The 13658-nt window shown below is 48.6% G+C and overlaps 1 protein-coding gene across 1 annotated transcript in view; it reads right to left on the bottom strand.

Moving 5' to 3' along the window:
* The window catches only part of RASGRF1 (Ras protein specific guanine nucleotide releasing factor 1), a 61406-nt gene extending 49023 nt beyond the window's left edge, over positions 1-12383 (bottom strand). Inside the window, exon 1 of the mRNA XM_082199479.1 lies at positions 11054-12383. Within this exon, the coding sequence (XP_082055605.1) occupies positions 11054-11317 (264 nt within the window). The 5' untranslated portion in view covers positions 11318-12383. The remainder of the gene's footprint in view (positions 1-11053) is intronic.
* Positions 12384-13658: the final 1275 nt, after the last annotated feature.

The raw sequence follows: 13658 nt of genomic DNA on the forward strand, positions 1-13658 counted from the left end.
GACAGATTAGATACGGCTTTGCAGCATTTTTGGGCCAGTTGTTGTTGTTGTTGTTGTTACCATCAATTTATTAATCACCTTCTGCTGGTAGCTAGTCTGCCATGGTGGCCCTGAAGGAGAGGAGAGAGCATGTTGCAGCCAAAGGAAGAGGCCAGAGGGCCCCAGGAGAGACCGCCAGCCACTTCCAAACTACAGCAATGCCATTGCAGTGGGTTGATCTAGATGACCCTTCAGATCCCTTCCAACCCTGTGATTCAATGTCTCTTCCTTCCTGGCTCATTTTCTGCAGTGCACCTGGCTGCTTTTGTGGTCTGGCTTGCATGGGCTGGCTGTGGGGAAGGGAGCGGCAGTAGTGGGGACAGCAGATTAGTGGGGACTCACCCAGAGTAGTGGGGACTCACCCAGATTCCCCCCCCCCCGAGGCACTACAATGAGCAAATGGTTTGGGGCAGCTACTTTCTATCCCCTCCCCGCACCTTCCTGTCTCTAAGAGGTGCCAATGCTGAACCTTTGCAGCAGGATCATGGACCAGCATTTGAGAAAGCAAGGGGCCTGATGGACACATGCCCATGGAAGGCACCTGCCCCAGAACAGCCCCTTAGAATCCAGGCCACCCACCAGCCCTGGAAGCTCCCCCCCCCCCCGCAGACTTTGCTGCATCTCAGATGCCAGGCTGACATGGACAGGAGCAGAATGGGGCTTGGCACAGAGGTTATTTTTAGCCTCCCTTGGCATTTACTGTATTTGTGTTAATTTTCATCAGGGCGGCTTTGAGCACCGCAAAAGAGTTTTCGCAGTTCATCTACTCTCCTTCCCTGCAGTCTCCTAGGAAACAAGGGATGTTCTCTAAGGCCAGAGACAGAACCGAGTAAGTTGGAAAATAAATAAGGAAATGCTGAGCGCCATCCGTTCTGCCTGTGGCTTCCGCTCTTGCCAGGACGTCCTGGAATCCAAAATCCAACCACATGGCCCCACAAAACTGCTGGCCTCCAAGCACAGACTAAAGCAAATGCTCTAGAGAGGGAAAGGGCAGCGGTAGCTCAGTGGCAGAGCAGCTGCTTGGCATGCAGAAGGTCCCAGGTTCAATCCCCAGTGGCATCTCCAGGAAGGGCTGGGAAAGACTCTGTCTGGAAACCTGGAGGGACATTGCTGCCAGTCAGTGTAGGGAACACTGCACTAAATGGACCAGCAGACTGACACAGTATGAAGCCGATTCCTTTGCTCTTCTCTTACTCTAGCCAAGGGACGCATCCTCTTTTGGGCAACCTTCTGTGGCCACATGCTGGAGGTGGGTAGGGCAAAGGTGGCAAAAAAAGGGTCACCTTTCCCATATCTGGTTAACTACATTCCAGCCAGCTCTCTCCTGTGGCTCCTAGAAGCTGCCAGCATGCGACAGCAACCACACCCAGGGAATGGCTTTGACTGGCTGGCTAAACCAGGTGAGGGTAGCCAATGGGTCTCAAACCATCAGTGAGTTAGGGACTTCCCCTATGTTCAAAGACAGGCTCCGGTGGATTGAGCAGATGAGACCAATAGGTGGTCCATCGGTCAAGAAGGTGGTTTTTGCACATGCTGTAGAGGGAAGTGAGGGGCAGTTGAGGCTCATCAACCTGGGAAGGTAGCCCATCTAGAAAAAAGAATATTCTGACCCTAAACCTCTGCCGCCATGTGGGAGATCCTCAGGAGAAGAAAAGTCTAAGGAGTAAACCCTCCACAAATCCAGAGTGGAGTTCCTGGGTCAGTTGGATGGTGCCTTGTATGCCTCCTTCTGGGAATTCCTGCAGCCAAGCTGGTGCCAAACATTTTGCTTTCCTTTGGACCACATCAGTGGGGCTGGTGTGTGTGTGTGTGTGTGGTATTATCATCTGGGTATCCCAGGACCTCAAATACACACTGCCTAGGCTTGCACCCCAGGAAGATCACTTTGGTGCTGCTAATGCAACCATGCACATCACTTTGAGATCCTTGGAAGATAAAACTAGTACATGAATAAAATAAATAATAACACATATAATAATCATTGCAATGGTGTCTAATGCACCCTGCCATTTCTTATCTCCATTTATTCTTTATTTTTTACACTATGTGCAAAAAGTGATGAGGAGAGAGTGCTAAGATATCAGAACTGCATGATAATATGAAAGCATTTATGTGAGCTTAATCAAAAACACAGCTAGGTCATTCTTTTTCTCAGTTCGGATTGAAGCTGTTTGTGGGGAAAATGCATCAAAACACAGCATTTTGTAAGAAACAACAAGATAGATATTGTTATAGATTTGGGGGGACCCCCCCCTAGACCCTAGAAATTAATAAATAGTAGGATTTTGATTATTTTAAAGTTGTCATATTTTGAAGAGGAAAAAAGAGGACGCTATAATGGCTCTCATTTTAAATACCCCTACTATATGTAGGCTTTAGAAACTGTGATATATTGCTGTTGGGGGCAGGAGAAGAGAAAAGGAAAGCAAGTCTTCAACCACCGGTTATGTCAATGTCTCATCCAGAAAGTATAGCCAGAGACATTTCTGCAAATTAAAAAAAAACCACCTGGGCAGAAATTTTACCTCTGAAAAGGAGGACATGTCCTAGAAAAAGAGGACACATGGCAATTCCAGTTATTTGGAGTATTGAAGCAAAGATTGGGGGCCCATGGAAAAGTACAGGCTTAATTTAATTCCAAGCAAGTGCCACACCTGGACCTGGGATAGAGGCGCTAACATGACAAAATGTGTTGATGGCCCATCTAAGAGGAATCCTGGGCCTGGGCAGAGAGAGACTGCCATGTTGATGGGGTGCATGTTTGAGGTTACAGGGTGGAAGTGTTTTTAGCAAGGTATGCTGGGAAGAAGAAGGGAGAACAAAGACCGGGATCCATCTTGGGTAGGCTGGCTGAAGACTGGCTGGGAGAGATGACTTTGACTCCAGTGCTGCACTGCTGTGGGGAACAAGCCCCTCTTGAAATGACCATATTGTAAGAGATGGGCTCCCCCCGTGCAGACTGAATAAATGTGAATAAATCACATTTAAAGCTACAACAGTCTCCACTGTGTTTCCTTTCTCCAAAGAAACACAGAACCTGGGTGAGTGGCTGGAACCCCCTAGAATCTTGCTGTTGCTCAGCAGAGAATGGGGCGGCACGTAACTTTTGTAACAATATGGAATGTGGCCCACATTGTGTGTACCTTGCTTCCCAAGCCAATGGCGGGAGCACACTTAATGTAGTGTAGACAGGAGGGTGTGAACTGCTTCTTTGCCCCTACCAGCTTCTGTGTCTAGCTGAAAAGCAGCCTCTGAGGCTGCGCCCAAGAGCGGGGAGGGAGGCAGCGCAATCTTGTCTACCGTTGCAATTCTGCTCAAAAACTAGGCACATTATTCAGCTGCAAGGGACAGTGGTTCCTCTATGCCCCACCCCCCGCCAAAGGGAGAAATGCAACAGTGCAAAGACAGTTTTGAATTCCTCAACAGCAGAAAGGGAACAGTTTGAATAACCCATCCTGCCTCTTCTTCCGCCACTCAGCTTGGTAGCCTCCTGAGACTGCAGCTGGTTAAAAAGAAAACAAACAGAACCCCCCCCACACACACACACCAATATCTGATGTAGAACTCTGCAGCATGTCTCATATGTCATGACTATGATGGAGGAGTTCAGTAGAAGAGTGGCAGAGAACGCCTGACCCTCTTCATCTCAATGGCTCTTCTGCTGTTGACCTCTCCTGGTGCAACTCTCCAGCAGCAGAGTTCTTTGGATCCCCCACACAATGCTTCTTCAAGGATATGTTGCGATGCACGATTTCCACAGCAACCTCAATGCATTCCAGGCCAGGCTGAGCTAGGGCTTCTCTCATCTAAATATAGCTGCTATAGTCCTGATTCTTCTAAGGGCATCGACATCTCTCCTCCTCCTGAGCAGATGTTCTATTGGGCCACATCCTGGCAAAAGGTTCCAGGAGCCCCTCCTTGTCTTTCTCTTTAAACTGCCCTGTTTAAAAGGCCTAAAGACACAAGGCAGGTGCTACACAACAGGGCACACCACATCACCTTTCAACACAAAACCAAATAGGCATCACTGACAGCAAAGGGCCCCAGCAAGGGAACCTCATCACAGCACTGCTGCCTCCTGGCCTCTTCTGCCCAGCAACCAGAGTCCCATCCAGTGTTGGAACTTATCCATGGCCCACAGCATCCTCCCCTTTCACCCCCTTGCATGAGAAGAATCTAACTCTAAACTGTTGTGGTGCAAAATCAAACAAATGGTTAATTGATTCTGGATGTTCTTCATATATGAGTTATGATGAAGATTTATTTGGCAGCATTGACCATGTCAACCCGTCAGCAGATTCACATTGCATATGGTGAAACCATAAAGAGATGTGATATAGGTCCAGGAACCTTACACTGCAAACTTAGCAATCAACTGAAAGAAAATCACGTGCATCAAGTCCTAAACAGTGGTACCTCAGGTTAAGAACTTAATTCGTTCCGGAGGTCCGTTCTTAACCTGAAACTGTTCTTAACCTGAAGCACCACTTTAGCTAATGGGGCCTCCCACTGCCGCCGCGCTGCCGGAGCACAATTTCTGTTCTTATCCTGAAGCAAAGTTCTTAAGCTGAGGTACTATTTCTGGGTTAGCGGAGTCTGTAACCTGAAGCGTCTGTAACCTGAAGCATTTGTAACAGAGGTACCACTGTATGTCCCACAATTGAACTGCAATGCAAGGAGCTTGCAACAGGGATGAAGGTAAACCAAAATGCACCAGTCACAACCAAGTGCATAAGTTGTATCACTGAGAAGAGTGTTAAACCTTCTTTCCTTCCATTTACTGAAGCACCCGGCTGCAAGTTGTAGTTCGCACTGAGGTGTATGGCCCACTTAATGTTCCCTCCCTAGGGAAGTATAGGTACACACTAATTTTTCTGGATGATTTCTCAAGGCATTGCATTGTGAACTTTCTAAAGGAGAAAAGTGAAACTGTACAGTTCAGAAAACACATCACCACGGTGAGCAATAAGCTTCAGAGGAAACCCACAATTTTGGTCAGTGACAGTGAAGGTGAGTTTACCTCGAGCTACATGAAATCTCTTGTGGATGAAGAAGGGATTTTACATACAAGTGAGGAGTGTTTTCCACACCCTTCAACAAAGCTCAGTCACTGAAAGAAAGTTTAGATCTCTTATGGAGATGACAAGGTGCATGCCGAGTGACCCTGGCATTCCCAAACAAATGTGGGGAGATGCGGTAGCCCCTGCAATATATCTCCACATCAGATTGCCAACCAAGAGAAGTACATGTCCACCTTTAGAACTTTGACATGGAAGAGTGCCCAGTATGTCACATAAACATGTATCTGGCAGTACAGGCAGTGAACATTTTAGGTGTGTCCAACTGACATGTGATCACAGACATACGGGTCCTTTTGGACCCGGAAGAGGGCAGAACGGGGGACAGAACACTTATTTGTGCCACCAACACACATGGAGGGGGGCACGAATGGAACCCCTGCGTGAAATGGCCACCGCTTGTATTGCTATGCCTTTGTACTCAAGGAGAATAGACACAAGTTAGACTCCAGATCAGGACAGACAATTATGATTGGATATGCTACTGGAGCAAAGGTTACAGAGCAATTGACTAGAATACTGGAAAGGTCAGCACAAGACATGTGGTTCATTTTGATGAACACAGGACAGCTTCCAAGAGAGGAAATGCGATATAATTTTCTGAGGGGTCAGAAGAAGAAATAAGAGCCCTCCTGAACTTTCCTGAATTGACATATCTGCTTTTTACTGTCACATCACCTAGCACAAATGATGAACAGGAAGGAGAAGCCGAGGAGCAGATTACAGGTAGCAGGAGAGGAGACTGACGAGAAGAGGTCTGCACTGGAGGGTGATGAAGAGACTGGTGTGGTTTCACAGCCATATGTCAGACACTCATCAAGACCCAACAAAAGTATCCCATCTCCAGGATTGTCCTACTCCGCAAGGTCATTGGCACAACCCTGAGAACCTTCCAGTTGGGGATTGAGCAGGTGCCAACCACATATGTAGAGGGATGCTGCATAAGAAGAGATTGATGCACTGCACCAGAATAAGACCTGGGCCCTCACCAAGCTGCCCCCCCCCCCGGAAGAAGGCAACTGGTAGCAAGTGGGTATTCAAGGTAAAGCAGGGTGCAGAAGAGGAAGTTGAGCACTACAAAGCAAGACTTGTGCCCAAAGGTTACTTGCAAAAGTTTGGAGAGGACTATGATGAAACGTGTGCACCTGCAGTGAGATATTCCAGCATTGCACTGCTTTCAGGCACAGCAACTTCTTAACAAATAGAGGCAAAACACATAGACATTGAAACCGCGTTTTTGCATAGAGAAATCTCAGGGCAGATTTGCATGGAACAGGCCAAAGGTTTTCTCAAACCAAAGGAAGTGCATCTAGTATGCAAACTTCAGAAGGGGTTTTATGGTGTGAAACAAGCTGCTAGAGCATGGAATGAGAAACTGCACAGCATTTCCCCACAGCTAGGGTACACACAAGGTCACACAGACAAGTGCTTGCACACCAAATGCAAAAATGGACAATTTTCTTATGTTTCGGCATTTGTAGATGACTTGAACATTGCAACTCAAAATGACCAAGACTACCCAAAAGACCTAAAGAGAAGAAGATGGATCTTATCTTCTAAGTCAGAAGCAAAAAGTTTTTGAATTGCTTGACAGCTTAGGGCTGCAAGAAGCTAAGGAAGTAGCCACACCAATGGTTACTGACTTTCTAAAGAGCCCAGATGAATCTGAACTCTTGCCAGACAGCACCCAGTACAGGTCAGCAATAGGAAAACTTTTGTACCTGACCACAACTACCAGACCTGACTTAGCAAATTCAATGGGAATCCTGAGTAGTTAGGTCTCTCACTGAGGATTAGACTGCTGTGAAAAGGGTTGTCAGATAATTAAAGGGAACCATGAACTATAAACTTAAGTTGCCAGCAGACAGCAATCCAAAACTACTAGGTTATGTGAATGCTGACTGAGCCCGAGAAGTGAAATTTCTTTCTTCATTCTCTTCCATCATGTAAAGCTGACCAAGCAACACATGTGGGCTTGATCACTTCAAGCCCAGACCACGTGTTCATAAATGTTTTTATGTATTTTGTAAACTCAATACTTTCTACCTGTGTTCTTTTTGCTGCCACATGGAATAATGCATGAATCTGACCTTTGGAGTTTTTAAGTAAAGAATTTCAATTTACTTATGTTGTGGTCTGTTCACTGCAGGAGAGGCAGTGGACTGAACAGGATATTTAAAAGGTCTAACAGTCTATTATTCCCATGCTTCATTGTGCTGCATGATTCTGTGTTTTTATACTCTGCCGGGGACTCTCTCTTGCTGGAGAGTGTGTTAAACTTTGAATCTAAGGATCCAGCCAATGATTTTATTAATTATACCACATGGGATGATATTAATTATTATTTTCCACCCTACAGATATTCCACTTGTAGTTTCCTTGATAAGAACCTGACAGGTGAGCCTGCCTATTGACACCTTGGCTCTCTCCCTGGCAGTTCAGTAGTGATACTGGTGCTTTGTCTGGACATGATGGGGTGATAGGAAAATGTTTAATTGATCATATAACCTGTCTGTAGCAAATTAGAACACCACCCTGAAAATCTCCCCAATTCAAGTAGAAGGCAACATCTAGTTCCAAAAGCTGCCACTAGAGAAGGAAAGCATTTTTTCTTCTTCTTCAATTATCTGAAGATTTCACTTCCACCCAGGTTTCAGAGTTGAAATGCCCTGACCAAAGTCAGAGGCCTTTGATCTTCACTATGCTCCTTGTTGAGAAATAAAACACATTGCTACTTGGAGATTAAGTTTGCAATTCCTGGGCCAAGGCCAGGGTGATTAATCCTTCTGTGCAGGAGACCCAGCCATGAACTAGCTCTACAAATGTCAAAATGGGCTCAATTATAAATCAAAGGGGACTTGTTTAGTTGTAGCTGAATGAAACAAATTCCCAATGTGTTGTTGGTTTGGTCTGAAGCAGAAAAAATATATTCCATACCTGCTGGTTTGGAAAGGGCTGCTATCTGCAACAAGCTCCTCCTTCCTCGGATATGTGAAGCCTTGGAAGGTGCCTTCTACAGAGTCCTGACCCTTGGCCTATTGCGCTCCGTATACTGACTAGCAACAATGGCTCTCCAGGGTTTTAGGTAGTGGTGAGTCTTTCCCAGCCATGCCTTGAGATGCCATTGGGGACTGAACCTGGGACTTCATGCACACAAAGCAGATGTTCTACCACTGAGCTACAGCCCTTTCGCAAGTGGACAGATAAGTCAGTACACATGTAAGGAAACATGGGTGAAGATAGAAGTGGCCAACTGGTTTACCAGCCCATACATCAATGCCAAATGGGCTCTTGGTCAGTTAAAAAAAAAATCTGCCTGCAATTTGTGAAATAAAGAAAGTTAATGTCAACATCAGTGAGGGATAAGTGTGGCAGCAATGGTTTAGCAAGGCTGATAAGTCCATACAGGAAAAGGTTGGATGGTAGAGCATCTGCTTTGCATATAGAAGGTCCCAGGTTCCTTCCCTGGAATCTCCAGGTATCACTGGGAGAGATTCCTGCTTCAGACACTGGAGAACCACTGCCAGAACCACTGAGCAAAATGGACCAATAGTCTGATTCAGTATAAAGCAGCTTCCTGTGTTCTGCATCCAGAGAGAGAGCCATTAGGCCAAGATCTATAGTACTTGCTAGCAGTTGGCCAATCAAATACCTAACAACTTTTTTGGGGGGGTTGGAGAGAAAACCTGCTGAGAGACCAAAGTTATAAATGGGATGTCCACAGAAATCCCTAAATCAAGAGACCATACTTTCCTTGGCATGCTGACATCACAGACACACAGTGGTTTCTCATTGGCAGCAGGGGCAGGACTAATCTGACCACTCACACACCTGCCACACGAGGGAAGCAAGTTTTGTATGGGACACCAGGGAAGCCATGTGCAAACTGGGGCAAGCTCCTTACTCTTCTTTCCAGGTCAACCACCTCCCATCTGCAATGTGCTGATGGGACACATTGTCTTCCTCCACTGTTACTTACAAACAGGTCCTGGACAGGTTCTCATCCTGCCCCTGCTCAGAACCAAAACTCATTCGCTTTAACAGTTTGGCAATGTCCTGCAACTTCATATCATTGTCAGGATCAAAACGAGGACCCACCTTGCAGGGTTATTGTGACTATTATTAAGATAATGTACAGACAATGAACACTCCCAAAGCACTAAACAAGTGCTAGCATTGCTATTTATTTTGTATAAAGGAAGAGCGCATGGCACCCAAGATGCTCTAAGGATTCTGAAGAAAGAAGAAAAGGGGGGACCTGAAAATGGCTCACAAGTTGCCAGGGGCTAAGGAAGGGGATGCGGGTGGGGGAGGAAACAGAAAGAGAAGGAGGGAGGACAGGAAGATAGTCTTGTGACTCAGGTCTTCTTAGAGCAGGAGTGGCCAATGCGGTGCCCTCCATATATTATTGAGCTACAGCTCCCATCAACCCTGACCACCAGAGATGCTGGCTGGGACTGATGGGACTTGGAGTCCAACAACACCTGAAGAGCACAATGTTGGCTATGTTGTCTTTGCCTCTTCTGGTTGACTTTAGACAAATCAGTAGCACAGAAGCAACAATTGCAAATACAAAGCCAATCTCTTCTGGGCAAGGAAGTCACCCCACATAGTATCTTCCTTCCAACAGTTTAATGGTCATTTTATCCAACAAGTCCATCTACATGCTTCATCTCAATTGACACCCCTGTATTTTCAAACCTCCTCACCGAGTGTCCTCAAAAGGCAGAGCCCACAAGCCCTATCACTGCAGATAGAGACCTCCACCTTTGCTCCTAAGCTGACAGTGGAGCTGTTTCACCAGCCAAAGCTATGGAGGCCTGTGAAGGATCTCCTCAATGGGATCCTCAAGGGTCTCTGGCTTTGCCCGGGCTGAGTTCTGTACCTGCAGGAAGGCCTCAGATTAATAGAGAAGGTCATTCCTCGTGATATTGGGTGGAGGCCTTTGCATCAGCGTGCCATGGACAGAGCCAACTGCCAACTGTTGAAGGTCTTGTCTAGCACAGATGCTGCTCTAGCATGACTAGTTCCACTGTTGAGGAGACTCTGGAGATATAGGTATGGTCAAGGACTGGCCGCAACATGTCTCTCATAACTGCATTTAAATCAACAGGATAGCTCAGGAATCAGCGGGTGGGTTGGCTGGCCCCAGGTCCTGTGTGGAAGGGAAACTCTCTGCAAACCCACTGCAAGCTGACTTTGTTCACACCCTGAAAGTTCTGGTGGGACGGACTGGCTCTTTCCCTATAACACTTTATGTTTACAGGTTAAGAACCATCAGATGCCTCGACCTGGACCCAGTCATAACTCCTAAAGCCCAGCACCCAAATATTCACTTGACAAAGGTGAATTGTGCTTGAGAGAGGCGGGTGGAGGGTGACATGGATTGCTGCAGAAGACCTGCTTCTTCTTTTTCTCCACCGGGGGCACCCTTGCATTTCAACTTGCTGACTAATTAATACGACTGATTACCCCAAATGTTATGGGTTTTTTGTGTGTTTTTTTAAAATGTTCTCCTGCCTGAAGTAACTTCAATTTCCTGGCCGGAGCAGGCTTCTTGGAGAGGGTGGGGGTAAAGGAAGTACCTTCTGCCCGTCCTGCATAGAGTCTTAAGCACACGAATCCAAAAATGGGAACACGGGAGGGGGGAGCTAGCGCGAGACTGCTGGCACTGCAGCGCTGGGAGAGCTGGAGCTGGAGAGCCTTCCTGACCCCCTCTGGCCTCGAAGGGGACAGGTGTGTCACAAGCACCTGCGACGCCTAGCACACACCGTCCCCACACAAATCTCAAGGCAGCGGACACACCGGGCAAGGCTGCTCTTCCTTCCCCTCCCCCACCCAGCTGTCCACGGCCCAGGCTGGCAGCAGCAGATCGAAGCGCCCCCAACCCCTTCGCTTCCTCCCAGTCCTCCTCCCATCCCGGCTCTCTCACCTACCTGTTTCTCGAGGGGGTCCTTGGGCTTGGGCGAGGGCGCCCGGTCGCAGACGCAGCCCTCCAGCAGGTAGAGGCCAGCCGGCCTGGAGCTGGAGTCGCTCTCGAAGTAGAAGAGCATGTTCTGCAGGAGGGCGAACCACTTGGGGTGCCATTTGGTATTATCCGAGCTCCGCTTGCTCAGGTAGCCGCGCCGGGCGCCGTCCTTCTTAGCCAGCAGCCCCAGGTAGACGGCGTGCCCGTCGTTCAGCCGCATCGCCTTCTGCATGGCGGGGCCGGCGGCGCTCACAGCCGCATCTGCATCCCGCTTCGAAGAGCCCCAGCAGCCCGGCGCCCGAAGCGCCCAGCCGCCTCTCACATGCCCCCAGAAGCAGCAGCGCTCAGCCCGGGCAGCGCCTCCTCATCGCCCGGCTCGGCTCGCCGCCGCCAGCTCCGCGCTCGCCTCACGGGCTGGTCATGTGATGAGCACCGCGGACAGCGGCGCCCAGAGCCTCCCGCCGCGCGGCGGACAGCGATCTGCGCCGCGGACAGCGGCGACTGCGGCAGCGCCGCTCGCAAGCAAAGATCAGCACCGCGGACAGCGGCAACTGCGGCAGCGCCGCTCGAAGGCTAAGATCAGCACCCCGGACAGCGACGCCCGAAGACCCGCCTGGCGGCCTTGCGGGAGTTGGCAGGAGCGGCAGCAAGCGAGCCGCGGTGCCACGGCGATGCCAATGGGCGCCGTGCCAGCTTCCTTCCCAAACGACCCAGCCTCCTCTCCGCCGCCTGGTGGGGTCAGGGCATTTTTGGCACTGGGCGCAATCGCTTCCCCACGGCCCGAGAAGAGAGCAAAGGACCCCTGCTGCTCGCAGCACCGGGCGTCATGACGAAACCTGCGCGCGCCCCTCCAGAGCGAGGCACGGGACTGGGGAGGAGGGCACGCAGGAAGACAGGGGCGATCGCTACCTCTCGGATCAGGTCCCACACCCCGGCATGCCAGAGGAGAAGCCGGAGACCCTCTTGGTGCTGAAGCTGGGGGCAGATGCCGCTGCTGCTGGCGGTGTTAGAAACCGTCGCTGCGAGCATCACCATGTCAGCCTCTCCGGCAGCAGGAATGCGGCAGCGGGACTTGGCCCGTTTTTATTTTTAGCCTCCCTCTTGCGCCTACATGTTCCAGGGAATGTGTCGGGGTAGGAAGGAAGGGCACCATTGCCGGAGCCAGAAACACCTGCCTGCCAGAGTCCTGCTCCAAACAGGACGCGGTTTAGTGATATCTTACTCTTTATGATCCAGGAATGTGGATTTCTCAGGTGACAGCTGCAGAATTTCTCATGGTGACAGCAACATTTCATAGACCGCCCTGCAGAGCAGTCCTTTTTCTCATCAAATTGCACCCGAAAACATGTAGCTCTCCAAACCTCTGTGCCCCATTTCCTCCTCGCTTCCTCCTCTCGTTAACGCACAGCTTTAGCAGGTAGACCAGGACACCTGCCCACACGCCAGAGTTAATTTTACCTAACCATTAAAAAAATGTATGTTAAAACTCCCACATACAGTTCCCTACAGCAATCTCAGTCTTAATGGGATGCTCAAGGCTCCAGCCATTTTTCAAAACAGGTATTATTTGGGAGAAGGGAAAAATCCTTTTGGAACTGAGTCCTCTTTCTGTCCTGCCTCTAGGGGGTAGAGTGGGGTGGGGGTTCAAACCTTGGCCTCTGATCTATATGTCACGATAAGTTCTGTAGTCCGAGGATAGAAAAGGTTTATGCTTAAAGGATTCTTATCAGGTCCCCTTTGGTGCATTCCCTCCTGGCCTCCCTGATCCAAAGAGGGGAGAAAGTGAAGCGAGGGATAAGCCATGGTTGGGGAAATTCCACCTCAGAAGAGAAACTCTTCCATATTAAGCAGAGCCTATACAGTACATGCAAAAACACCCAGAGGGCAACTGTGTCCTTTGTAGAAAAAACGAACCCAGAGTCTTGTGACTCCTCAAAGACTAACAGATTTCTTATGACTAATGAAGCTGAATTGGTGGTGGGGGTGGTGTGGGGGGTGTTCTTGGGTTGTTCTTGTTTTTATTTTGATTATGTATTCTGTGTTTTCATATGGTGATATTAGCCTGTGAACCACCCTGAGACTTGCGGGTATAGGGCAGTATACAAATTTAAACAACAACAACAATGCTGGAAAATTCAGGATAGGCAACGGGAATTACTGTTCCATACAGCAGCACAAGTGGTGCTATGGAACTCATTCCCACAAGACATGCATTGGCCATCAATCAGGATGGCTTCCAAAGAAGGTTAGAAAAGCTGTCAATAGCTATTGGTGACAATGACCCAGTACTGCTTCTAGTATCAGAGGAAGGATGCCTCTGAACACCAATTTCTGGGAACCATGAGCAGAAGAATCCCACTGTGTTTATCTCCTACCTCTGTGCTTCCTAAAGGCGCCCGATTGGCCCCTAACAGGTGGCTAGACTAGGAAGGATTTTGGTTTGATGCAATAGGGCTCATATGACATTTCTAAGGGCCTCATCCAAGTCTTCTGCCTGGCTTGACAATCTGTAGCAACCTGACAATATTATCATGATTGCTTCCATTTCCTTTGATTTTAAGATAACACGATTA

Source organism: Podarcis vaucheri (genome assembly GCF_965113315.1).
Source record: "Podarcis vaucheri genome assembly, chromosome: 14".
NCBI lineage: Eukaryota > Metazoa > Chordata > Lepidosauria > Squamata > Lacertidae > Podarcis > Podarcis vaucheri.